The sequence below is a fragment of the Manacus candei genome, unplaced genomic scaffold (assembly GCF_025592945.1).
Source record: "Manacus candei isolate 608988 ecotype Guabito, Panama unplaced genomic scaffold, ASM2559294v1 h1tg000024l, whole genome shotgun sequence".
Classification (NCBI taxonomy): domain Eukaryota; kingdom Metazoa; phylum Chordata; class Aves; order Passeriformes; family Pipridae; genus Manacus; species Manacus candei.
This window is the reverse complement of record NW_026138072.1, coordinates 6,817,212-6,844,533: the sequence shown is the minus strand read 5'-3', so window position 1 is coordinate 6,844,533 and position 27,322 is coordinate 6,817,212. Positions and strand designations below refer to the sequence as shown.

Sequence of the window (27,322 nt, the reverse complement as noted above, 5' to 3'; positions counted from 1 at the left end):
TCGTGCAAGAGGCTGTTAAGCCTACTCCATAAACAAGACTGGAATCGTGTGAACTTACAGGAACAAAGGCTGTAGTGCCCCTCTGGGAACTTTTGAATAATAGTGGCTAATATTTTAGAATATCTGTCTGAAATAGATACTAGGTATGAAAAACTGCAGCCTCTGTAAGAAAGTTCATAAAGTTGTAGAAAATAAATCTGGCTTTTTATTCATAAGAAGTTTCAGATATGCAGTAAAGCTGTCAGTTTTCTGATGGTGGTCTTGGCTCAGGTGTTCATGGCATGTGAATTCCTATTTTAATTTGCCTGATAATCGTATGAATAAAGGTTTTACAGTTTCATGTGTGACAAGAGCTGCTGGCAAATATTGAAAGATTTTTCTCTGTTTGTACATGGAAAATTAAATAGTTGGAAGTAAAGATCAGAAAATTTGTTGCTTCTCATTACTCACACCGGTGTATGTGTATACCTAGATGAATGTGTTTAGATAGATACGTGCACATACACACACACACCCCCACTCTCATAAGATTAAAACTACCTGTTTTGAAATTGCCTTGTCTTGCTAGTAAGTGGAGGAGAAGCTGTATATCTGCCACTGCAGCAGGTCAAGAGATGATGTTTTCATGATGAAAGTAAATAGAAATCTTGGCATACAACCACGTTGTTGGGTTCTTCAGTGCCAGGGAGTAACATGTAAGAGAATCAATTTGGCTTGGCAAGTCAGATGAGGAGAGTAAGACTGAAACAGCATGTACCTCTTAGTTATCTGTTCAGATTTTTAGGCAATTTAGCAGCATCCTGAGGCTTTTAAGTTAAATAAGACAGTTTTGACACTTTATGGGTTCATGGTAAATCCTTGGCAGTAGACTGTAGATGATGAAAATTGTTTCATGATAAATGTAAAACTGAGATTGTTTCTATAAAACTGAAAATTCCACAGATACTTTATTTCAGACATGCTGTTAGCTGCACCTGCTTTGATGCTTTCAAAATGAAGCATGATACCTAATTTCTCAAGCCCTTTTCTGGGTTGGGATGTTGAGTTTCTATGTCCTGAGTAGCCTGAGAATCTAGGACAGGAGCCTTGTGATTCAGCATGTAGACTAAAACCATGTGGGGTTATGTTAGGCCACAAAACAAGAGTTGGGGAAGCTAGCTCAGGAGTCTGCTTGGCTCCCACAGGTATTTGTGACAGATATGAACTTACTTGAGGAAAAAGTCTGTTTTGTTACATCAGTGTTTCATGACTCATCATGTTTTGACACTGTTAAGCATGGCACATGTTTATAGAAATATCTTGAAGAATGCAATAGCCCTGAAGAGATGTTTTGGTAGGAATTCATGCTGGTAGAGAGAGAAATTCTACTAAAAAAAAATCTGACAAACCTTTTAATAAACTTCCTTGCTCCTTTACATGCATTCTTATTTTTATAATCTATAAAGGTAGTAAAATTAAAGTATTTCCAAGGAACTTGGGAATAGACAGTTTTGAATTTCTATTTTTTTGTTCCTTTTTGTTGCTTGTTTAGGCTTGCCTTTTTAGGTATGTTATAAAAGAGAGTTACAATATAGTTAGTTCCCAAAGGAAAATGTTTCATTTCTAGATGTGGAACAATTGGATCAATGAAGTTCAAATGTTTTTTTTATCAACTTAACAATTTTGTCTATTGATTTATTTAATTGTATTTTCCATAAAACACAGTGCATATATGTTGATTAAAAATACTTCAAATTTCATTTAGAAGTAAAAATTGTAGTACAGTATATTTACAGTTTGTTTCTGTAGTGTATTTTTGTAGGCAACCAGATGCAGGGAGATAGTCTTCTCTATTTCAAATGTTATTGTTGCTGGTTATAGGTCATTTCACTCAGTATTATGTGAAGTTCTGAAGGCATACTATTCCTATAAAGTAAGGCTCTGAAGTAATGGTATGGAATTTCATTGCTTACAGAATGTTATGATACAGAAAAATCAGAATAGATTAATAAATTACTAGAATAAAGAGGTATTGTTTTTAATAGGGAAATGTCAAATATGTCCAGTAGAAGACGCAAAGGATGTTTTAGTTAGGCTCTAAGAATTCAATTTCAACAGAGAAAATGAAGGTGATTATTTTTCTTCTAGGAATTTGATCCTGAGGAGTTCTACTATCTTTTGGAAGCAGCTGAAGGCCATGCTAAAGAGGGTCAGGGCATTAAAACAGACATCCCTCGGTATATTATTAGCCAGCTGGGCTTAAATAAAGATCCTCTGGAAGGTAAGTGTATCTCCTGGTAGAGCTCTAAGTTCCTAGATTCTTCCTTCTCCATGTGATTTATCATTCTGTACCTGAAGAGGGTAAAGTTAAGATGGTAGCAGAACAAGCATTTGCTAACCCTCACAGTGCTCTCCCAAGCTCAAAGGCGTTAAAAAGGCCACCTGTTGTGTATAGGATTTTTCCATTTGAATATCATTCACAACTACATTGTGTCAATGATACTGGTCATCTTTTTCCAGCCTGACAATGCAACTTTCTTATTTCAACTCTAGCTGAAATTTACTGGGATAGTTTGATGGTTATCAAATGTTATCTAACCACAGGTATAAAGGAAAAAACCTGGGCTGAGCTGTTTGCTTTTCAGTGGCCCCAGGCTTCTGCATCTTTAAGTCTGTGAGAAAACTATCTTCTGTTCCATTTATTTTTCCAGGTAACTTACGTGTACATGTTGAAAACTTTTGTAGGGAGAACTTGGGTTCCAGTGGAGGTATTGTCATTGCAAAATTTTTCTTCACTGTGAGAGTGGTGAGATACTGGAACAGGTTGCCCAAGGAAGTGGTGGGTGCTCCATCCCTGGATGTATTCAAGGCCAGGCTGGATGGGGTTCTCAGCAACCTGGTCTAGTGGAAGGTGTCCCTGTCCATGGCAGAGATGATCTTTAAGGTTCTTTCCAACCCAAGCTATTTTATGATTATTTTAAGGACAGCGTTGAAAAAATTAAAATTACTTCTCTGTCCTAGTCAAACTGTCTTCTTTGCCATCCTGAGAGCATGGTCTATCATTGGTGGCAAATAGAAATTGGTTCATTGTGTTCAGTGCTAGTTCTGTAATTTGGAAGAAATTGACAGAAATGCCATCATGCAAAAATGAGTCTGGCTAGTGCCAATTATCTTGTCTTCTGTGTTATGATGCAGGACTAAGAGAGGACTTGATAACACAAAGTAATAGCAAAAAACTATGATAAACTTTTTTTAGCTAGTTCTTATGATGCATGATCTCCTGTTGTTAAATCAAAAGTGTCACATATTGTGTTTTTAACTCTTTTTTGCTGAACTAAAGCAGTTTGTAAAGTTCAGTACTATCAGTGTTGTCAGGAATTTGGTTAGATCTAATTCAATTAAATTGGATGTTGTTATAGCTGACATTCATGCTATATCAACAGACCTAAAGAAAATCAAGTCTATTATTAGTCTGCTTCCTATCTTCAGAGAAGAACTTCCTCATCCAAATTTAGTACTGTTTTTTATCTGAGATACAGATTAACAACTTTGATGCTTTTTGCTTGGATTTGGAGTACAGCAAGGAAGCCACACAAACTGGGAAAATACACATAAATATTGTTTTCCCTTTTTTTCTGTAAAAGATCAGGAAGTATCTTAATTCTCTGCAAGCAACCTACTTCAGACCTTTCTCTACGTACCTCCTTTGTTTGCTACCATAGCTGTAGTGTCCTTTCTTTGAGTGAAATGATGCATGCATTATTTGGAGATAATGTTAGATAAATTTATACTGTACTGAAAGCAATACCACAACAGATTCAGCAGTTAGAGAGTGGTGTCTGCATTTCTGAAGAGTTGCCTGGGGAGAAATTTTTCCCCAAGTGTTTTAAGTTACCATCTTTACTGTTTTGAATGATGAGTCTTGAGAAATGGTTTAAATCAATGAAAGAAAAAGGACAGATGTTTAATGGTATTTAGATGACTTTTAAAAATCTCTTCAGGCATTGCAAAATGGTTCCATAGCTCCCTGTTTTGAAAGTTGCCTCTTGGTTCCATCCCATTACTACCTACTGCCTGCAAATAATATGGATTTTTCAGATAATGGTTATTTTGCAAAAGTTTGTTTAAAAAGATTGCATTTTAATATGCTATTTATGGAAGTAATTTCAGTTGAGAAGGCTGTCAAAGTATATTATTCCAGCTTGCTTGGTTCTCTCCCATACAATAAAAGTTTCATCAACACTTCTATTTTAAAACCCCCATGTTCACAAAACTGTGACTTTTCCCAGGGAAATCCACTCCAAGTTCATCCTATATAATTTTTTTTTTTTTTAAGATTTGTTTGTTCTCAATGGAGATATTTTTCACCATTTATTGACTCAATTTTTGGAATTTTTTTTAGCATCTTTCAGGCTTTAAAAATCTGCTTGACTTTTGAAGTGGCATTCTAATTTCTTCTGTTTCTTACACTTTACATACATTTTGTTTTCAATAGTGATTACAGATAAGAGCTACTCCTTTTAGATCTTTAGCTGTTCCAACAGAAAATTGTCTACGTGGTTAATTTACTTTTAAAAATTGCAATAAGTGTTGTGCAGCATTTAACTTATAACGATCATATATATAGAAATATGTAGAAAAATCCAGTTTAGATATTCTATGTGAATATTCAGTTATATTTTGTATTCATAAATTCAGTTAACAGTCTTGAGGTAAAAATGGACCTTACAAATTTCAGGTGGTCTTATCTGTCTGATTCCTGGCATATAATTGTGATAAAATGTGCATCTTTCACTATGTAGGGGGTATATAATTAACTATGTATATAATTCAAATAGGTGTATGGGGTCTTCTGGGTACTGACTGTCCTGTTTAACTTTTATTACCCAAATGAATTCTTAGTTACTGCCCCTCTGAAGAACAGGGTTGGCTTAGGAGCTTTGCAGCATAGGTTGACCTATGGCAGGGATAATCTGGTCAAGTTGTAGACTCCCAGAATAGTACTTTCCCAGAGAAGTTGTCTGTATTATGACTCTCTAAATGATAAGCTTCTAAGAGAAGGGCTTTTAGCTTATTCTGCTAGGCCTATCAGTATTTCTGTGTAGAAGATGAAAAATATTTGGGTTCCATATTTAGTCTAAACTAGAAGCTTTTGCTTTAACTGTAAAGGAGACCAAGAAGGAGGGTGCCTACTGTTAAACCCTCTGGGGCTGAGATCCTCAGGAGTTCTAGCAGAGTAGTGCTGTCTTTCCCTTAATGCTCAGTTTACACACAAATCTTGGAATTCTCACGTCTCAGCAGTGAAAACAGTATTGCTTTTCATTGCTTCACGGCCATTTGAATTCTTCATAGAAAATTAAGACCTGCTATTCAGTGCCTATTTGAATTCTTCTATGAAGAATAGAATCTATCTTCTGGATAGATTTTTCTTTAAATCCATGCTTCGAGGTGCCCTGAAAATTACTTGGCAAGTACTACATGAGGACACCATTTTATAATTAGTTTCAGAAGGGTGTCACTTCTCAGGTTTTCCGTGCTTCACCTAGTTTTGTATTTGCTGTAGTTTAAAATGAAATTTTTAATCTTTCTTTCCAGAAATAGCTCAGCTAGCTAATTGTGAGAGTGGGACAACAGAAACTCTGGAAGTGGATGAATCAGTAAATGTAAGCTTTCCTGTTATGTTGCTGCTGTTGCTGAATGTGAGCAAAGAAAATGTGTTGTGTTCCCCCCAACCCTGTCTGTTTTATTTTCTCTTGGTATATGTAAACAGATTGAATAAACATGGGTTAATCCTCACACTAATGCCATGATGCTCAGCAGGCAGAAGGCTTTCAAAAAGTATAACAAAACTTTCTACCTATTTTCCTGGACGTTTTAGTGTCTTTAGCTTCCATGAATTTAGTGTCAACCATGTGGCAATAGCTTTACCACAAAATCCACCAGTGCTTTCTTCGTTTCTGTTCAATCAATGTATTTCTTTTTCTTCTAGAAGTACTTGTAAACTGTTTAATAAAACAAAGAATTTTAAAGAAATTTTATAACAGTCAGAGGCAGCTAATGTTCAAAGTGAGAGACTCTGAACAGATCCAGTGGAGAGACAAGGAAGAAATGAGTAAGTTAGCAAATAGTCTGGATTCAGAAAGTTAGTTTACAGTCTGGAAGGTTGTGCATCATTCTTCTGAATATGTGTTTGGAAATATTTGCCTACAGTAAGGGCTATGTTACAGTAATATTTTGTCAGATGTTTGCTCAAGATGGCAAAACAAAAATGAGTTGGACGAGTTGATTGCACTGAATATTGTGGACTTAAATGCTCTTATTCTAAATTCTTATTTTTAAAAGTTGGTTCTTATACCTTGGATTTCAGTCAACAGAGTAGATGAAGTTCTAAAAAGTTATTGGTTGATTTGTAGTTCAAGTGGATAGAGAAAGCAAGTGCTGTTTGAGGAGATGTGTGGGTAATTAGTGATACTTTACATGTATTTACAAATGTTAGCCGGCATGGGTTATCTGTTAAAATAGTTCTGATATGTAACAGAGAAGACATCGTTCTCCGGTGCATGTCATATTACATTGGAATAATTTCTGACATTCTGGCAAAATGCCACTTATAAAGCCATAATTCCATAATTGACACAAAGGGTGTTTCTTACTCTGCTGCTTTCATTCATTTGCATTTAAAATACTGTATTACACCCAAGCAGTATTTAGTGGAAGGATACTGACAAACTGGAGGAAAGACAGACAGAATAACTAGAAGGCTTAAAGGAAGTGCTGAAGTGCTTAACAGAATCTAAGGTGCGTTAGCTAAGAAACTGAAATAGTAAAGTTTGTGTTGTGCAAATGCTGAAGAAATACAAAAAGGATAATGCAGTGTAATAAAGGAATGTAAATAAGGGAGATGATGAAATGAAATTAGTAATGAAAAATACAGGATATTTGGAAGTATCTGAAAGCGTAGCTGTGGAATAAACGTATGAGGGAAGTGACAGGAAGCGTAACTTGCAAGCACAGGACTGTTCACAATCATACTAAATATGCAATTCGGAAGAATCCCACACAGGCAAGAATCCCACACAGGCAAGTGGGCTAAACAATTTAGTGTCCTCTCTGTCACCTCCTGTGTAGTTCATTATATTAACATATTCACTGATCTTGCACTGAATTTTCTTTAGCAAGCACTTAATTGAAAATGTTCCAACCAGCTCTACTTTCAAATTCTAAGTATTACCGAACTGCTTGGATAGGGATCATGGAACTTCTCGGAGGTTTGGAAAACATTCAAAAACTATATTGTTGATTTGTAATGCTGAATTTGGAGTCCTGTGCCCTCATCTTTCCTCTCTGAACCCCAATTCTAATTCACACATATTGAAGATTAATTAAAAATTAAAACTAGAAAAAAGGTTTTACCATACTCAGGACAACTCAATTTTTAAAAAGTTCTGACAAGTAGGTAAAAGTGACTCTCTAAAGGTAGAATTAATGCATTTTTGTCTTCTATATTTTTCTCTTTCATTTTGTCTCTTTTCACAGTCTATTGTAAGTTAATATCACACTCTACCCTAACATTAGTTTGAAATGTGCGAAAGTTTATTTGAATAAACAGGAACTCATCTGCAGTTTGTTGTTACCAGGCCGTAATATGAGATTTACTAAAATGGGAAGGCAGCAGCCAACGAGAGCCTTGTGAGATTCACAGGAGTCCATAACTCCAGATAAGAGTTGCCAGTAACTACATTACCAGAACCCCTCATGGCTGTAACCTTTGCATGTAGATAGGTGGACAGTTTGCTGCGGTTCAGCAGATGAACCTGTCTGATGAAAAAGCAGCTTTGCTTCAGGAGTCCCTTGGTCCCTCTCTGTGCTGACTGCGACTGACTGGCCAGAGCTTTTACCTGGTGATGACTGGGTTTTTTTGTTTGTTTGTTTTTTCACCTGATTTTGAAAAAAAGTACTGTTTTAACTTTGTTCTTTCTCATCTCTTCCTTTGAAGAGCTCTAATACCTCACTGAAGCTGCAGAGGAAACCTCGGGAAAGTGATTTTGAAACAATTAAACTGATTAGTAATGGAGCTTATGGGTGAGTAATCCTTGAGTGCAACAAGTCCTTTGCATTTTAGTTCTGCTTAACTTTCCATTATTTCTTATTTTAGGGATCTTTGTGTGAGAGTGAGTTTGCGCTGCCACTTTTTTCATTTTGCTTTTCTGTTTTGTTACTAATATTTGAGTTTGAGTTTTTGGAAAGTTTGCTAGGCAATAATTAATTACTGTGTGCTGCGGTAAATTAAAATACTGAATATTAAACCACTAAGATTTTTCAGAAGTGGATATCCTGCTATAGATAAAACCTGAATAAATGAAAAGGCAAATTTAAAGTCACCTTTATAATACTGGAAAGAGCCTGTGCTTTTGCAGATATGAGACAGAATAAAACTTCATTTGTAGGGAGACGAATTGATAAAAATAAGTGCTTACTTGACCTAAAAATATTGGTGTAATAGAAATAGAAATAAATTTCCTGAAGTAGGGAAGCAGTGTTCTCCATGGATGCTCTTCTAATCCTTAAGTTTTAACCAATTAGATTTTAAGGAATTGGCATTACTTTATTAGTTTCTAGAAATTGCACAACTTGCTGCCCGGTGTGAGTTGTAAGTCAGTCAGTCATCTGGAGATATCCCCACAAGGCTAAAAGAACATTTTGGTAACCTGGGCCTTAAATGAACAGCAAACGTTACCTGAACACCAGATGTGTGGGAAGTACTGTGCAGTGATGGTGTCTGTCTTCAGTCACCTCTTCTGATCCAGTACTACCTGTTAGAACCTTGTTTGGCTCCTCCTCTACATTGAAATATATCGAGACAGGAACTGTTGGTCTCTGTAATCTGCAGGAAGAGGAGGGATGTGTATTGGTTCAAAAAAGAGAGATTTCCATCTTGAGGTGAGGAGCCCACAACCAAATAAGACTTGGCAGTGGAGGAGGGCTGTGCTGCTCTCCAGCAGAGACCCCATTAGACTGACCCTGCTCTGCGCCACCTCTGCTTGAGGTAGAAAGCAGTAGTGACTTGATACGACTGAGCACTCTTTGAAGAAATCCTGGACATAGGAGAAGGAGCACTTGCAGTATACACACTTGAGTTTCTGTGCCTGTTTAATGGCCTGAGGCTGATTAAATCTCTCTGATGATATTTAGCTAAAGGTGACTCTGAGTTCTGGAACAGGAGGCATTTAGTACTGTTGGTCGTGGTAACTTGTGTGAAGGCTGTTTGTGTCCAGATGTGTTTACCTAGCTCAGCAAAAATCCTGAAGGAAATAGCATAATTTGAATTAAAGTTATGTAAATATTCAAATACAACTTCTCACTAGTCAACCTCTGCTCGATTTTCTCAGAATTTCTCCATAGGCAAACTTGTTGCTTGTTGTATGTCAGTCTCTCCCAATTACCTCACTACCTCAAAAGCCTTTCAGCAGTTAGCAGTAGATGCTGCACCCCTCCCTGGCTGCACCCCTTTCTCCTTTCCTTGGCAGATGCTAAGTCCCCTCCATTCCTCCTTTCATCTCTTTGTCTTACTGGAGGAGGATAGGAGGAACTGTGTTGGGTGGGCCCCCACTGGAGAAAGAGGTGTCAAGAGTCATTGAATCTGCTCAGCCTCCCAGCAGTTTTTGGTTGCTGAGGGATGGGGGGAGGAGGGAGCAGCTGCAGAAGGGCATAGTGTAGTCAGCAGTGTGAGGCCTGAAACTTGAAGTCAGAAGTTCTGTGGTTCTTGTTCCGTGGGTGTTACAGTCAGAAGGAGCTTCAATGAGCCATTAAGAAATACAGACTGGAGACAACTGCCCATGTGAAACCAGAGATAATTAAGGATCTGAAAAGCTGGAAAGAGCAGATGAAAAACCATGGCCTTCCATGACACACATGATTTTTTTTCCCTCATGTTTGTGGCTGGGAAAATCAACACTTACGAAATACCTTATAAAAACCAATAACAAGCAAAATTGGCAATGTAATGTTGTAAAAATTGGATGAGACCCTGATAAATATGAGAAGAAAAGGAGAGGTGATAGAGAATTAATACCTTGGAGTGTTTTCAGTTTGTTCATGAATCATTGTCTTTAGCAAATGTAAAAACAGGGGTAGGCTGACAGGTTATACTGTGATAGTATTAGTGGAAATTGAAAAGCTCATCAGTTTAGTAGAGTGCTATTACTTCCATCATTAAGGAAGTAATAACAAAGGTAGATTTTGTTGATTTGGATTTTTCTTTTAAATCATTACTTCTTAGAAGAAAAATCAAGAACAAGAAAACAAACGGCCCCTTACAATTCATGCAGAGGGAAAGAAACACCCTCAGTGAAATGTCAGAAAATAAACTTCTAAAAGTATTTACTCACTTTTAAAAGTGATTTTAGCACCTATCGAATATTGTAAGTTGAGGAGGCTTGTGCCGCTAAATTCTCTTGGTTACCACTTTTTCAAAATGACCTGTGTCCTTGGAAACCTCCACCGTGGTATATCAGACAAGTGGGACAGACTGTAAAATCAACAGACCATTTTTTAATCTTTATGAAGTGAGTTTTTCTTTTTTGTGTTGGCACCAGTACAGTTGATGGTTAATTTACTCAAAAATTATGGTCAAGTTTAAAGGGGACCACATTAAGATAACCTAAATGCTTTCTAACCCATCTACAAAATGTAGTGTAATAAACCAATGATATCTGTTTCTTGTGAATATAAAGCAATAAATTGTCCTAAAGGCATTTTTTGCAGTTCATTTACAAATGTAAACAGCTGAAATAAAAGTTACTGTTGTTATGCTACAAGGATTATTTTTTCCCTTGTGTCTTTTTCCAGGCCACTAATTTTTGGAAATCATCTAAAGATGTGTGAATTCTACCTGATTTATTCTCAAAAAATGTTATTGCCCATGTTTTGTGCTCTGACTTATTAAAGATTCAGTATTCTGTAGTAATATTTTACTTATTTTGAGGCTATAATGGAGGGTTTAATTCTGAATCAATTAAAGGAAACCTCATCTGTTCTTTTATTTTGCTGTGGTGTTTTTGCCTTTATTAGTGAAATAGAAAGTTTTGGCTGCTTGACATTTGTTGGTCTTGGCATACTGTAGCAGAGATTGTCAGATATGCTAAACTTGATGAGTTTAAATGTAAACTATTGGTTTTGTGAAGGTTTGAGTAAATATCTTAGCAGTTCTCTACTTTTAATTGATTGGGTAAACTCATAGTGCAATTGAATGACTGTATAGTAGATGAGGTGTCATAGATGAGGCTTTTGAGAATGGCTAGGAATATACAAGAAGTTTAACAAGCTGTGAATCAGTAAACAGTGTAGGATTCTGGCCAAGTCATTAAGGGTTTCACAAGCTGTCTATATGACTTTTTTCAGCCAGTCAAAACTTTTCATACTTCCCAAATTTAAAACTTTTTATGCAATCACAGCAACATTTTTTCCATATTCCAACTTGCAAGAGGTAGCAGGTAGTAGTAGTCCATCTCAAGTTAATATCAGCGTGGTTTCCTGAAACAACTCAACAAAATAAAGATTACATTTGATCTCAGGGAAGTGAGTTATGTTAGTTCAATACATCTTCACCAATTTATAAATGTATCTGCTTAAACCAAATGCATAATATCGCTTTTCGTCCTGCCTGGAATGCTTTTACTTCTACAGAGATGATAATGCCAATATGTACATGACATACTGGCTAATGGTGTTGCTTGATAAATTTAAAAACTTGGAAACAGTGTTATCTTGAGCAGCTGCTGCACCTAACCTGTGAATATTCCTGCCCCTTCTCTACTCTGTTGATAGTACTGTGGTGGGAATGGGACTAAGGAAGTTACCCAGCTGAAGAATAAAAATCCCATCGCTCAAGTTAATTCATCATCAGCCTGGCAGCCACCAGTTCAGAAGTGGAAGGGGAGAGGGGGATATGTGGCTTTGTAGGTTCACTTAAGTAGCACCAGGCAGTTTACCCATGAGAATTTTGGACACCGGTTTCATCATTTTGAATCTGCGCTTACTAGTTACTAGCTTCCATGAAGATAGAATGCATTTCTACTGTTAGGTATGGAAGGGTGGTTTAATTTTTCAAAATTGATGGCATATTAGAACAACTAGGACGAGTACCAGTTGTGAGAGAAGGATCAAAGCCATCATGTTCTCTTCATCATGTGGCCAGCTTCTCATTTCTTTCTAGGCAGACTGGTATAAGTCTGATATTGTCCCAGATTGTCCCAGAGCTCAGAAGCACTGGATGCTTGTGTCAGGACTGCTGCAGTGCTCCAGATAGCCTTTCCCCTTACCCCCATATAACTCTGATCTGGTCATGGACATTGCCCAGCTATGATATGGTGCAGTGCTGCTTTTAAATTCTAATCTTAAATAACTATCTGTACACTTTAGCATATTGCTGCAACATGAATCACAGCGTCAGAAGTAGCTTCTCTTCACTGGAGGCTACGTCAGACATAATTCCAGGCTAGTACAGTATTTAACAGTCTCTTCCAAGGAAATTACTTGTGAAAATGAATTTCATTTGGTCAGCAGGTGAAATTTTTAAGCAGCAAGTACAGTACCTGTGTTTCCACAAGGAGTTCAGGGTCCTTTGACAGATTAGAAAATAGGGTAAAAGCAAGTGATATGGCTATAATAGCCCTAAGCACTGAATGTAGGATAAATTGTAAAATGGCTCTAAAAATTTTAAGTTACTGAAGAGCTGTAAACTAACCCTGAAGCCTACCTGACTTTTTTCAGTAATTAAAGATTTTCAATTTAGAGAAAAAACAGGAGTCATTACTGTAAGATTGGAGTGATTGATTGCATAATATTTAATTTGGACTAATTCAGGAAACCAGTTAAACATTTTAGCTTTTTTTTGTCATCTTAACAGTGCACAGTGTTTGATAATTGTTCCTAGTTAGTGATATTATGGAGATACTTTTTCAAGCTGAGATTTATGTTGGAAGTGAAATAAGGTAATGTTTGAACAGTGCTAAAGTTGATGAATGTTCTTATTTCTCTTGAAAAGTGAACTTTATTTGCTGTGTTGAACTACAACATCAGTAAAATACAGAGCACTTGCATACCTGTTGAAATTTGCACAGTGAAATTAGGGGATGTTTTGGAAATTCTTGTCACCATGTTATGAAAACAGAAAGCTGGGGGGAGAAAGGAAAGCAAATTCTTCACTTGAAACCATTGGAGTACTGCAACGCTACCACTCTAGTTGAGGCTTTGCAGGCAGACAGAGCATGCCACTGTCATTGAATGGATCAACAGGGCAATCTGGGTGTTCTTCCTACACTGTTTTTGTGTCAAAGAATCCTTAAATTTGAAATTATCTTTATTATATACTGAAGGTCATGAGCAGTATTTAATGATAAACATGCTGCTTGCTGGGGCATAGTTTTCTTCATAAAGTATAAATGCTGTTTGCTAGGGTTACTGTGATGGGAGGACGTGAGGATGTTAGACATTTTTGTATGTTAAAGATAAAAGCACTTATTGTAGCATAAACAGTGTATACGTATGTAAGAATGAGGAAGACTATTGCGTCGCAATTGTCTTTGGAGTCTGGTACACTTGAAATAAACAGTGTTTTCCTGAGGAATTACAGAATCCCAGAGGAGTCATACAGTTTTCGGCTTGTGATGTAAGACTGGAGAATGCAGTTTAGACAGCTGGGAAAATATAGCCAGCATGTCCCAGATATTTACTGGGCTAAACAGTCTTTGAAGCTTAATGGTTAATAATTTTTAAATATGGTAGTAATGATCTTACAGATGCACGCAATTGGCAGGGAGGATTTATTAAGAATCTATAATAATATGCTCTGGTACTATCTGCCTCTCACAAGTGCATCTTGGCACACTGTCCAGTCTAAAACTCCTGAGAAGGATCTGTGTGCCAACTCCTCAGTCAGTCATCAGTTCATTCATATAACTAGTTTTTTTAAAGGACTGAGGTTTCAGGCATTACTTTTCTGTATTCCACCAGTGCATAGGGGGACTGAAACAGGGAAAAGAAGAGATGAAATTACAGGAGATTAAGAAACTAAGGCTGAAAGACACTTGATGGCAACAAATAAGAGAGGAAAACCAAAACATAAGGGAAAGAAAAGCAAGGGAAAGAGTTGTAATGAAAGAGTTAAGAGAGAAGTGAGGATGAGGGGAGCAGTAGGAAGAGGCGCAGGACAAAAGGCATGAAGCCAGCAGTGAGGAGTACTGGAGCTGAATTTCAGCTCAGACTGTATTCCAGCTTGGGAGAGGCAGAAGGGAGTGAGACTTAGTAGGAGGCATGAAGGGTTGGGTTTGCCTTGGGTTTTGTCCAAGGTATTTTCATCTACTTTCATAATTGTGTAGTGTGTTTTGCCTGCTCCTTATCTTCCCTGCTCCTGGGAAGATCTTCATAGAAATAGTAAGGCAAGAGTTGCTTTTTGTGTTTAAGTAATTGTATGCTGATAATTGGACCTCATGGGGACAATAAATTTAAAATTTAAAACCTCCATAATTGAGTCCTATTCCCTTCCCCCTCCGCCCGCCCCTCCGCCCCCCCTTCCCCGTTTTCTCCTTTGAGTCCTTTCTTTCGGTAAACACTTACTACTGTGGTAATTGTATTCTGGAGGTGGTATAAGCATTAAATGCTACAAAGTAGATTTCAAGCAGGGCAAACATTTTTAGGATTTGCCCCAAGGGATTTTGAGAAATGCAGCAATGTCCTGTGTCAGTGTTTCACAGCAGGGTGATTCCTTCTCCTTAGCTTTGAAAGACAACAGTGTTTGCCCAAGTGAGTTTTTCTTTCCCTTTGCTTCCCTCACTGCCTTTGCCTTATCTAACCAGACTCACAGGAAACTTTGTACCCAGCAGCCGAGTGGAAATTGTGCTTGTAAAGATACATCATAGTCCTCCATTACCATGTGGTTGATGCAGCGATCTTTGTTTCAGGTTACCTACTGGTGACCTGCCTCTGATAGAGATCAGTGCTGATGTCAGGGACTGAAAAAAGGACAGAGGATTTTGCACCTTGTGATGAGGGAGCCACCCCAACGAGCAACTTCTGAGCAACCTTCATGAAAAGCCTGTGTCGTGTTTTAAAATCCCCAGGACTGAGTCATGTTTACCTTACAGCAGACCTACAGAATGAGCATTTGTCACAATGATTTGTAGCACTGTACCATAGCTGGGTTTCATATGTAATCCTTTGTTAATGGGGATGCCCAAAATCTACCTGAGCTGAGAGCATTTGCTATTGTATCTGTTGTTTATTTGGGGGAGTGAGAGGAAAGTGGAGGAGAGTTGCATGGTTTTAGTTTGCATACTAATTTGTGTTGACTGAGATTCATCCCAGTTATGAAGCAAAATGAGATTTGTAATCATTCTTTAATGTAAAAGACAGTCAACAACTTTAAAACAAGTCTCCTATATAATATATATACCATTTTTTAAAAAAAATTTTTTTTGTTTAAAAATGTATTTTAAAATGTATTTTTAATAGTTAATCAGACTTTTTTTCTTTGTCTCTCCCATTTGAACTTTTTAGCGCGGTTTATTTTGTGAGACACAAAGAAACCAGACAAAGATTTGCCATGAAGAAAATTAATAAGCAGAATCTCATCCTCCGAAACCAGATCCAACAGGCCTTTGTTGAGCGTGATATCCTGACATTTGCAGAAAATCCATTTGTTGTCAGCATGTATTGCTCCTTTGAAACAAGACGTCACTTATGCATGGTCATGGAATATGTGGAAGGTAAAATGTCTGTTCTGTTTTACAGAGGAGGAAGAGAGTTTTCTTACACCAAGAAAGAAAAACAACCCATATGATACTTATTAGAAAGCCCTCCCGTGTGTCCTCTGTATTCTAGCAGTTCAGATTTAGGATCTAGATCCAACAGCAAGGTGTTTGTTTGTGGGTTTTTTTCCCCCAGTCATTATCCCCCAGTAAACAGCTTGTAGAACACTTGTGCTCCAGCTATAATGGGAAATAACTGCTCTTAGGGTAAGTTTCCTATAGACTGTAATCAGAAGTGTGCTGTCATTCAAAGTTCATGTGGAAATGTTTGCTTTTTTCTGGAGTTCAGATTTTCATTAGTACATGTGGGGATATTTGTAATAGTTATTTTTACAGAGAAATAGGAAAGAGGAGACAATTTGAAAAGTTGCTAATGCTGAAGGCGAACAGTGGACAGAAGCATTGTGTGGGCTTCCCTGCCCCTGACACTTTTTTTTTTCTTTTTTTTCACCTTTTATTCCCTTAAGTAGCAGCATGTACTTTATTGGTTTCAGATTAATCTTTGTACTGCTCTCTCCCAGCTTCACACTGTGTTTCCAGTACAGTAGTTCGTGGGGTCACGTGTTCAGTTGAATCATCTGATTAGAAAATAAACATTTGTGACTGTTGTTTGGGTCCCTTTCTGCATCATGTATGGTTTATACTGATACACCTCAGACTTTATAGCATCATCTGGAACATTTGTCCTATTTCCACAGGTGGAGACTGTGCTACTTTGATGAAGAATATGGGTCCCTTACCTGTAGACATGGCAAGGATGTACTTTGCAGAGACTGTTCTGGCCTTGGAATACCTTCATAATTATGGAATTGTACATAGGGATTTGAAACCAGACAAGTATGTGTATGGAATACAACTGAAAGAGGACTTTGAATTGGTAGATAAAATATGAAAGATTTAAACTTGCTTTGAATATTTTTTTTTCTAGTGAATGATATGTAAATTCACAATATTTGAATTTTCATTACTTGAAGTTACAGAAAATATATTTTTTCTCCAAAAGAGCTAATTAAGAATTTTCTGCGTTAAGATGAAAGGGGCTATCAGAGTAGCTAAAAAAAAAAATGTACTTTTCTGTTTGAAATGGAGGGGGATGCATTTGGTTAGTAAGGAAAAGTTTTTTCAAAGTATGGTTCAACCACTGTTTGATACAAAATATCATTAACTTGCAGATATCTGCATATATGAAGACAAAATTGAACAGATGGAGAAATGTTTCTTGTTGCATGATTTTTGGGGGCGATTTTGTTTTTTGAGGGGTTTGGGTTTTTTATTTTCAATATTGAAAAGTACAATATTACTCCTGTACATACAAATTAACATTACAGCAAGTAGCTGAAGTTCAAAGTAAGGCCATTGAAACTCCATTAATCTTCTTCCTGTTTCAGATTAAAAAAGAAAAAAAGAAAAAGAATTGGAGTCGTGGGTGTTAACTGACAATACCTTCATAGAGCATGATACCTTAGGACAGTGAAGTGTTAGTTACTAGCTTAATATCTGAGAGATTTTTCAAATGCATGATCCACCTCATACCAGACTGAAAATGCTCACATCACTTCAAAAGCGACATGTGCCCTATTTTAGGTCTTTCAGATGATAGCTTTCTTCTAAGCTTCTAGCATTCAGCTCTCAGGACTTGTGTAGTTCAATAACACATAAAAAGTTTGTTTACCTCTGATAATAATAGTAACAAAAGTAAGACTGAGATTTTTAATGTGTTTATTTTGTACCTAGTTTAAATCACTTCTTAAACTGTGTTTATACTTTTACAGTGCTATTGAAGCATTTTTCTCTAGGTATTATAGTAGTAATAACAATTATAAGCACATAAAGTTGAATTATATCACTATAACTTAAAATCTTTCGATTTTTCAGTTTATTAGTAACATCCATGGGCCATATAAAGCTTACAGACTTTGGCCTGTCAAAAGTGGGGCTAATGAGTTTGACTACCAATCTCTATGAGGGTCATATTGAGAAGGATGCCAGAGAATTCCTTGACAAACAAGTAAGAAATGGCCTTTTTTTATTTCTACATTGAGTGTTCACATGAAATAATGTTTTGCCAGCAGAATGTGCCATAATACCAAATAAACCATTGTTATTTCTGCTCTGGTTTTCCAACTGAATATGTCATTTATTTTTATTGATGCCTTGCAGATTGTTCTAGGCTTTATTCTTTCTGCATTAGGATCTATTAGTAAGATGAACAACCTAATTGTGTGCAAGTTAATCTGTGAGAGAGACAAATGGAACCTGTTTTTATGAGGAATTATGATGTCTCAACAGAGTACTTGTGGAGCTCATTATGCGTTGTAGAACCAAGGGTGCTAAAATCGGTGCTATGACCCATTTTCCTTTAAGCATGCCTCATTACCATTGCTCACAATCTGTTCACTGTAGAAGTTCTGTAACATAAAACCACCACAACTTAAGGATATGTTGTAAGTTACATAAAATACTTGCTATGATGGGCTCCTATCTACAAAGCACAGATTGTTCTTTGCATCACAGATACACAAATGTTGATTATGATGCTTCTTAATATAGGTAAGTTGTTCTAAAAGCATTAGCTGTTATGTAAACTTAGCAGACTAAACCTGACAGAATTCCATGTTTCCATATTAATTTACATTTCAAAAATTATAAATAATGTGACATAACTGAGTTAGACTTATTTTACCATCATGCTTGTTTTCTTTCTTTTAGGTCTGTGGTACACCTGAATACATAGCTCCTGAAGTGATACTGAGACAGGGTTATGGAAAACCAGTGGACTGGTGGGCTATGGGAATTATACTTTATGAATTTCTTGTTGGATGTGTGCCATTCTTTGGAGATACACCAGAAGAGCTGTTTGGACAAGTAATCAGTGGTGAGGATAATCACAAAAAAAGATATGATTCAATTTCTGTTAATAGTAAATGTATTTACAACTTTACTGATAGACTAGGTTTTCAAGCTAGTTTTGCTCAAAAAATCCACCATTATTGTAATATTGTAAACCACAATTTGCTATCAAAGTAGTAAGAATAAATACGGATTAAAAGCTGAACTTACTATATATTGTTTCTAAGTACAGAAATTCAGTGATATATAATACAATGGTTAAGCTGCACTGTTTGGAAAAGCAAAGCAGTATCAGTAAAAAAGTCATGCTACTATGGCAGTAGTGATTTCAGTCTTCGGTAAATAAATTGTAGCAGAGAAGAAACAGTTAAATTTGCATAAATGGGAAAATGCCTCATGACACAAGGAAGAAATTAACAAAAATGTAATAAACTCTAAAACAAATCTCTCCCGAATAATAAATAATGAGAAAGAGAAGGAAACAAACTCAGTTCACAGATTGTTAATGATTTCATTGGTGATTGTTGTAGTGTACTGTTATTTCTGTGGCAGCTGTTCTTCTTCCATTTAAAATTCAGTAACCTTTTAGATCTTAACCTGCAAACTGACCCTAAGTGTTATATGGCTTGTGACAAAACTGAATGATAATTAAACAGACTTGTTCACTATCCTACGCTGTTTCTATAAATTTCCCAGGTGCATAGATGTAGAGAGTCTCTATTTATGACACAAGTTTAACAAAATGGCACCTCTGTTACTATTTCCCATTCTGTTTTAATGGTCTGCTTAAAATGTCCAGAAGCTCAGAATGCACCTTTGTTTCCTTATTCTCTGAGAATGCAACAAATCCCCTTTTGTACTTAAGGAGACACTGTCATCATCTTGCTTTCCTCCATCTCTGAAGTTGAAAGCCAGGCTTGTTTGTAAACTGTATTGAAGTGCCTGTAACCTCTTTATACAATATCCTAGCTGTTTGTGGATTTATAAATTTATAACCGTGTTGTTTTCTGATGTCATATGCTGAGGCCTGAGTGGCAAAAAGAATGAACTGTTTAATTAAGACAAGGAGCAAATTATGTCTTTTTTGTGAATGCCTTGTGGCTGCAATACATATTCATGCTTTATTTCCCAAATCAGATTTAAACTGCAGTGGAAGCTGTAGGCAGGAAAACACGGAAATAACTCATGTTTTTATTGCACTGCTGGACATGTGCACCTGTGTTTTCATCCTTATGCTGTCTGACTTGAAGAAGGGGAGGGAATAGTCTTAAAATTAATGACAAAAGTTGCACTTCAGACTTTATTTGGCTTGTGGCATTAATTTTACATTTTGTAAAACATATGTGTTACAATCTAACTGATGCTTATGTAAATAACTTTATCTGTTTAAATGTATCCATTTATCTTACATAAATTATTTGTTGAAGTGTATTTGTTAACCTGATCTATTTCCACTCACTCTCCAAGGCTGTTGATTAGCCTAGTTTCCTGTTCTGATGTTGACTTATCATTTTTTTCTTTTTTTAGATATTCTTACTTACTGAAATAATTCTTAGTGTTTCTAGAAGAACTCTTATTGGATAAGTTTCCTGTGCTAAAATAAATGATCCCTTTGTATTCAACTGTAAAAACTGTGTTAAAGAACCCAAACTGTAGCCTAGACTTTTATTCCAGTTATTGTGGGCAAAATCTATATTCTACTTGAAATTCTATTTTAAAATCTTGCCATTGCCTTCTTTGTAGGTTGCCTTTCCTGCCCTCAGGTTTCCTCCCCCAAGGAAAACTGTGGGAGGCCTCAGTGTAAACTTACATGCCAAAAGTGATAGGAGTTTAAAATATTGCTCCAGAAACAGATTACATTTCATGCCTGTTTATTTCAGTACTTTTGCTTAAACTCTGAAATACGGAGGTTAAACTTGTATGTAGCTTTTTATGATTATTTCTCCATGTACGATTATTTTGAAGGAGAAGTCTAGGTCATATGACAGCAAAATCCTTTACAGCCTTCTGTATTTCCTGAGCTCCTAATGTTCTATTTCTCTGTCGCCAAAATCCTTGTACCTTCCAAGAAACGTCTGCAGAGTTTTGTCTAAAACCTGAAATGTATTGCATTTGTGGAGGCAGCTTCTGCTAAAAGCCAGACAAAGCTTGCTATGTAGGCTTTTAGAAAGTTCATGTTCATAGACAGGATATCCTGTCTTGATTGCATGATTTATGTCCAGCTTGCCATGAAGTGCAAAAGCCATGGTAGTATAAGAGTCAGTAGAGGAAGGTGGTTTTCCTTGGAAGTATGAGACTCTTGAAGAAAAGTTCCATTGTTGTATATGTCTCCAGAACAGAGTGATACCTGGACCCTTAGTCATGGGAGTAATGACTTTAGTGAGTCTCCCAACATTATAGAAGAAATACAGATGTGACCAAGCAAGTGCTTGGTCAGGTCAGCAGTGTCCATCTTAACAACAGTTTCCATGGAACACAGCTACAATTTAAACCATGATTGGGAGTGCAGGGAGAAGACTGTACAAGTTGTGCTAATATTTTGAAATAGTTTTCCATGAGCCAAGCATTCTTGTATTCTGTTGCTAAACACTGTTTTGGGTTAAAGGATACTTAAAAGGAAAATGGAAACATAATATGTTTATGGAGTCTGTATAGAGAGTATAAAATTAGAAGTAATTGGTATCCAACAGAGTAACTTCAAAAAGTTGCCTTAACTCTGCTTTGCTGCTAGGTGACGATGAGAGCTTTCACACAGTTTGTGCTGAATGCTGGGATCAGACTTAAGTAATAGCAAACAACTTTCTGGGTTTTTTTAGATGAAATCAACTGGCCTGAAAAGGATGAAGCACCACCTCCAGATGCCCAGGATCTGATTACCCTGCTGCTCAGGCAGAATCCTTTGGAAAGATTGGGAACAGGTTAGGAGACACTAATTTTACATTGTTAATGTTCTAGAAATGGCTTCTGTATTCAGCGCTGGGAGCTTTTGTTCATCTGTTTGTTTTACTTGGGAAACCTCTGTCAAGATAAGCCGTATGACAACATGCCATTCTAACCAATGGTATTTTATAGATTCAGACTGGTAATATGAGCTTAACAGGATGATGACTGTCCATTTTTATTTTTTTTTTGACTTCACAGACTTTACGTGTGCTCATTCGCATTTACTCTTCTCTTAAGTTGATAAGTATAACAAATTTTTCAAAGCAGCCATTGGATGGGGTTTCTTTATTAATACGGTTAAATAACTAAACACAGAAATAGAGAAGGGGAATCAATAAACAGCTTCGTTTTTCAGAAGTATCTTAGCCTGGCAAATTGGTTCCTTCAGGTTTTAGGATAGGTGATGAGTACTCATACTAGTTATTCAGAAATATTGTCATACTCATTCATAAAGCACTAATACCTTGTATGAAGAAGAATTAAAACACAAATGTGAATGTTAAGAAGGTATTAGGACTAGTGAGCCTGCATAGGCTAATGAAAGAACTGTATGTTTATGTAATAGAGTTTATGTTTTTACTTGATGGAGCAGGACTTATTTGGGAGTTTCTGTGCGAGGCAGTAATGAAGAATATTGCACACGATTTTCAAGTGATGTTGTATGGGAACCCTAGTCACTGACTGCCATCCTACTGGGCAAAGCACTAGGTAAACACAGCAGAAAAAAGCCTCCTACATAAAAGAACCCATAGAAAGGTATGAACACTGTATGCCATGAATATAAGTACATTGGGGATACTAAGGAAACTAAGTGACAGGTTGAGTCAGCATGAGAGTACTTGGAAAACTGCTTGCAAAAACGAGTCCAGTGGTCAGACTGTGCTACCTATTTTTAGACCTCATTTAAAAAGAAGCTTTAGGAATCAGTTCATAACTGGCCTTACCACAGCTGCATGGGGAAAATGTGAGTATAACCCAGACTCTGAGTATTATTGACTTGGTCCCAAATGACATATCTTCCTTTGGCTTCCTTTGGGATGTGGCGATGTGACTGAGATTAATGAACTGCATGTCCCTCCCTGAATGTCTGAGACCTATGTGAACAACCCTTAGGCTTCTCTGTAACTCATGGTCTGGAGTAAGTTAAGAGTGAGGAAAGTGTCGTGCCTCAGTGGATTCTCCACTTGCTGCTTTCCTCTCCTGCAGAGGGCACCACTGCCAAAGACAAAATGAAAATTCACAACTAGTTTTATTCCCTTGTCTTAAGTATATTGTTTCCAGGCATTGGTTCATTGCCAGGATGCTTTTTCCAGGTAAACACAGTGTTAATTCAGGACTGCCACCCTGTGAGAGGCTGGGCCAGAACTGGATTGCAAATTCTGCCTCTGTTGCTACAGCGGATTGAGAAAGTGAATTGACTAGAATGGGTCTGGTTTAACTACTGAAATGATCAGTCCCACCACATGGAGCACCTCTGGTGCTCATTTAGGGACTGATGTCTTTGAAGTGTTTGGTCTTTGTAAGAGCTGGCAGTCTGAAGAAAGAAATCAAGCAGCCTTTTCTTTGAAGCATGGGGTTTAGAAACTTCAGCAAAGTTGTGGGTTCTTTGTGTTAGAAGCAGCTCACAGAAATGGAGGCTGCAGTGATTGGTCCCACAAGGGCACTGAAAAATAGCACAGTTTATCCCAGGTTCCATCATGCATTTCTATTTATTACATATTAGCAAGCTGCATAACACTTCGTGAAAATTGCAATTGTTTATTTGCTCAGGAGACCTGAGTGGCATAGGCAAGTTGAAGGAAGAAAGATAGGTACTAGTTTTGAAGAAGGAAAATGACATTAAAAATACTTCTTTGGGTTTGGAATGTCTGATACCAATCAAGAATTATAAAATTCTGATGTAATATCCCATTATTGTGCTCAGAGGAATACTCACTCCTTAGCTAGTGACTTATGAGGAGATGTGATTTTGGTCTCCTTTGGGAAGATTTGGCTTCCGTGAATTTTCCCCTGGTGCAATCAGAAGGGAACCCAACCTAGAAATCCTAACACTGACTTAGAAACCAATCCTGGAGGTTTTACATTTTTTCTATGGCTCCCTCCTTGCTTGGTATTCAGAAGTACATGAGCTGTATCAATGTGCTGGGTTGACCCTGGCTGCCCACCAGGTACCCACTAAGCTGCTCTGTCCCTGTCCTCCTCAGCTTGATGGGAGGAGAAAATACGCAAAGGCTCATGGGTTGAGATAAGGAAAGGGAGTTACTGTCATGAACAAAGCTGACTCAACTCAGGGAAGTTAATTTATTGCCAATTAACAATGGAGTAGGATAATGAACAATAGGAACAAATCTAAAACCACCTTCCCTTCACCCCTCAATTCTAGCCAGGCACACCTTCACTCCTCTGAGTGCTTTACTTCTCCCTCTGAGCAGTGCGAGAGACAGGAAATGGGGGTTGCTCTCTCTGCTGCTCCTTCCTTGTCATGCTTTTCCTGTGCTCCAGTGTGGGTCCCTTCTGTGGGGTGCAGTCCTTCAGGAAAAGACTGCTTCAGCATGGATTCCCCATGGGGTCACAAATCCTGCCAGCAAACTTGCACCAGTGTGAACTCCACAGGGCCACAGGTACTGACCAGGAGCCTGCTCCAGCAAGGGCTTTTGCATGGGATCACAGTCTCCTTTGGGCATCCACCTGCTCTATGGGCTGCGGGGGCACAGCTGCCTCACCGTGGTCTTCACCACGGGCTGCAGAGGAATCTGTGCTCCAGCACCTGAAGCATCTCCTGCCCTTCCTTGTGCACTGTCCTTGATGTCTGCAGGGTTGTTCATCTCGCCTGTTCTCACTCCTCTCTTTGGCTGCTGTTGTGTAGCAGCCTTTCCCTTCTTAAATACATTATCCCAGATAATGCTGATTGGGTGGTGGTGGGTCAGTCTTGGAGCTTGCCGGCATTGACTCTGTTGGATGTAGAGGAATATTCTGGCAGCTTCTCACAGAAGCCACCTCTGCAACCCCCCCACTACCAAAACCGTAAACCAAATACATTCAAGCTGGCAGCAGGTTTTGCTGCTGCAGGTTATTTGTTCAGTTTTTAGAATTAGATGTATGCTTATTAATGACATCATTTCCCATCTTCCCAGGACAAAATTTCCAGTATTCCATTGTGTTCTTATAATTGTTTTTTAACTTAAAACTAGTGGAATTGTTTAACACACATTACAACAAGCAGGCAGTAATCAATGAGAAGATAAATGATAAGATACTTCCTATAGAATTGTGTATTACTACCATAGAACACTAAAAGGGTCTCTAGGTCAGCATTAATATTTACATTGAGCGACTATTAAGAATAATTCTGCATTATTTTATAACTTGTGCTTACTAACCTAGTGCACATATTTATATTTTTATAACTACTATTACGTTTGATGATTCTGACTAATGCATCGTTGACAGAAATATCTAGAAAAAATGAAAATGTTAGAAGGGGGAAAATGATAAAACAGTGCCACCACTGTTAAAGAAACAGCCACAACAAAATAGGGACAGGGAGGATCTCAGACAGGTTTAGGGTATTCAAATGGAGATGGGTAGTAGATGTTCATGCATACAGCGATGACAATGCCTTTCCATGATTATTTGCGTTATTGGCCAGGGGTTTAGTTCAGTTAATGTCAGAGGATTTGATATGGGTTGCTCAGTGTTTTTCTCTGGTTCCCCCAGGTGGTGCATATGAAGTAAAGCAGCATCAGTTCTTCAGGAGCCTTGACTGGAATAGTTTGCTGAGGCAGAAGGCAGAATTTATTCCACAGTTGGAGTCTGAAGATGACACAAGTTATTTTGACAGTAGGTGTTTCATTGTATTAAAAAAAAAAATGATGAATGCCATGTTTACATAATCACTATCTTTATAGACTCTTGATTACTGCTTTTAAAAGCCCCTTTATCAGAATCACTGGCAACTTGCAGTTTCACTGGTGGATTGACATTTCAGCAGAAATAATCTTAAGAATAAAATTAGACTCTGATGTAATATTTAAGCTTGGTGTCTATTCTTCCTGATAAATTCAGATATTTTATTTCCCTTGTCTGTAGCTCGTTCTGAGAAATATCACCATATGGAAACAGAAGAAGAAGATGATACCAACGATGAAGATTTTAATTTGGAGATAAGACAGTTTTCCTCATGTTCACACAGATTTTCAAAAGTAAGTAAAAATTCTGTAATCTTAGTATGTATTGTGTACATAAACATTTTTCAGCTTTCACAGAGTCTGGAAATTATACAAGAGGTGAATAGGGCATTGTTTTTCGAGAAACAGTGAAGTTAACTGAAATTGGGCAAGAATACAATGAGTAACAGTAAACCAAAACATGGGAAGATTCTGTAAGAAAGTTAATTCTTGAATCTTTAAGATACTAATGGAAAATTATATAAATATGATAGTATTTTCTGTAGAAAATTCATGATGACCTAACAGAAAATTTAGGGGAAGTGTTCTGTTAAATGCTCATACATGTTCTTTACATTGGTTTTCCTGTACATAGTTTTCATGTTGCTCCAGTTGTGTTACGGGTATCTTGCAGATGCTAGCATAACAAAGATTACAGTGTTACCCTATAGTAGCTATTAATTTAATGACATTAGACTGAAGGAGAAAAGCAAAGGGGCGGTTGGCATGTGTTTTGGTCAAGGAGAATTGTGGATTTGAGGGAGTGATTTGAGTGCTCTGAATTGAAGATAAAACTGCAGTAGAGATGAGTTGCTGGTCAGAGCACACTAGTAGTAGCAGAGGGAACATGCTCAGGAAATACAGTGAAGAATAGATTGACAGGAAATAATGGAAGTGGAATACCTAATGAGTGAACTTTTAATCTTAACATAGCATCCAGCAGTGATTTTTAAAAGCCTTCTATTTCAAAAGTTTCTTTAGTCTATTTTAGGAGATGTTTAAAGGTATTTGGAGTGTCTGTATTTGTATCTTATTTGTCTTGGGTTATGCTTTAATAAATTGGTGGATTTTATGCTGACTGTGTTCTGTCTGTGACAGCATGGAAGAGCAGAGGTAGGAATTGTGGTTATGTTCATTCTGTGTAAACTCCATAAATTGACTTGGTAGTACGTTTCAAATTCAGATACTGGAAAATGATTTTGTCTCTTTGGAGACATCTCTCTTAGATGAGAGGCAATGACCACAGACTGAGAGACTGGAAGTTCTGTCTGAAGACAAAGAAACATTTCTTGACTCTGTGGAGTCTCCGTCCTTGGAGATCTTCAAAAGCTTCTTAACGTGTTCCTTAGCAACCAGGTGTAGGTGACCCTGCTTGTGCAGAGGGGTTGGACAACATGACTTACAGAGGTCCCTTCCAACCTTGTTCTGTGGTTCTGGGAACTTCTGTCCTTCTGAAGGCTCTGTTACACAGTAATTGTTTGATTGTTTAATATAATGTCATTGCACCTCTACATGTATCTCTCAGACTGTGTGCTGTTTGTCAGCTAAGCAAATAACAGACTTCCAGTGATCAGAGTTCATTTTAATAAAGCATGTATTTATTCTTAAATTCAAGTACATTTGAATTGCTTTTTCTACTTTCCCCACTTACTGGTAGATACTAAGACAGTTTCTTGGGCATTAGGGCTTTTTGATCCTGCTTGGCTTTACGGTTGTGAATTAATGTGCATTAATCCTGTGACTGAGAATGGCCAAGGCTGTGGATTTTGTTTGTACTGTTTTGGTTCACACTGTGAA

The 27,322-nt window shown here is 37.4% G+C and overlaps 1 protein-coding gene across 4 annotated transcripts in view; it reads left to right on the top strand.

Annotated features, from left to right (window-relative positions):
* MAST4 (microtubule associated serine/threonine kinase family member 4) overlaps positions 1 to 27,322 on the top strand; it is a 292,441-nt gene that overhangs the window by 250,143 nt on the left and 14,976 nt on the right. For all 4 annotated transcript variants that reach the window (XM_051788337.1, XM_051788338.1, XM_051788340.1 and 1 more), the window contains 10 exons: positions 2,128 to 2,260; positions 5,575 to 5,642; positions 7,976 to 8,061; positions 15,535 to 15,743; positions 16,484 to 16,622; positions 17,661 to 17,793; positions 18,495 to 18,660; positions 21,452 to 21,553; positions 25,296 to 25,418; positions 25,668 to 25,780. In XM_051788337.1, the coding sequence (XP_051644297.1) occupies positions 2,128 to 2,260; positions 5,575 to 5,642; positions 7,976 to 8,061; positions 15,535 to 15,743; positions 16,484 to 16,622; positions 17,661 to 17,793; positions 18,495 to 18,660; positions 21,452 to 21,553; positions 25,296 to 25,418; positions 25,668 to 25,780 (1,272 nt within the window). The remainder of the gene's footprint in view (positions 1 to 2,127; positions 2,261 to 5,574; positions 5,643 to 7,975; positions 8,062 to 15,534; positions 15,744 to 16,483; positions 16,623 to 17,660; positions 17,794 to 18,494; positions 18,661 to 21,451; positions 21,554 to 25,295; positions 25,419 to 25,667; positions 25,781 to 27,322) is intronic.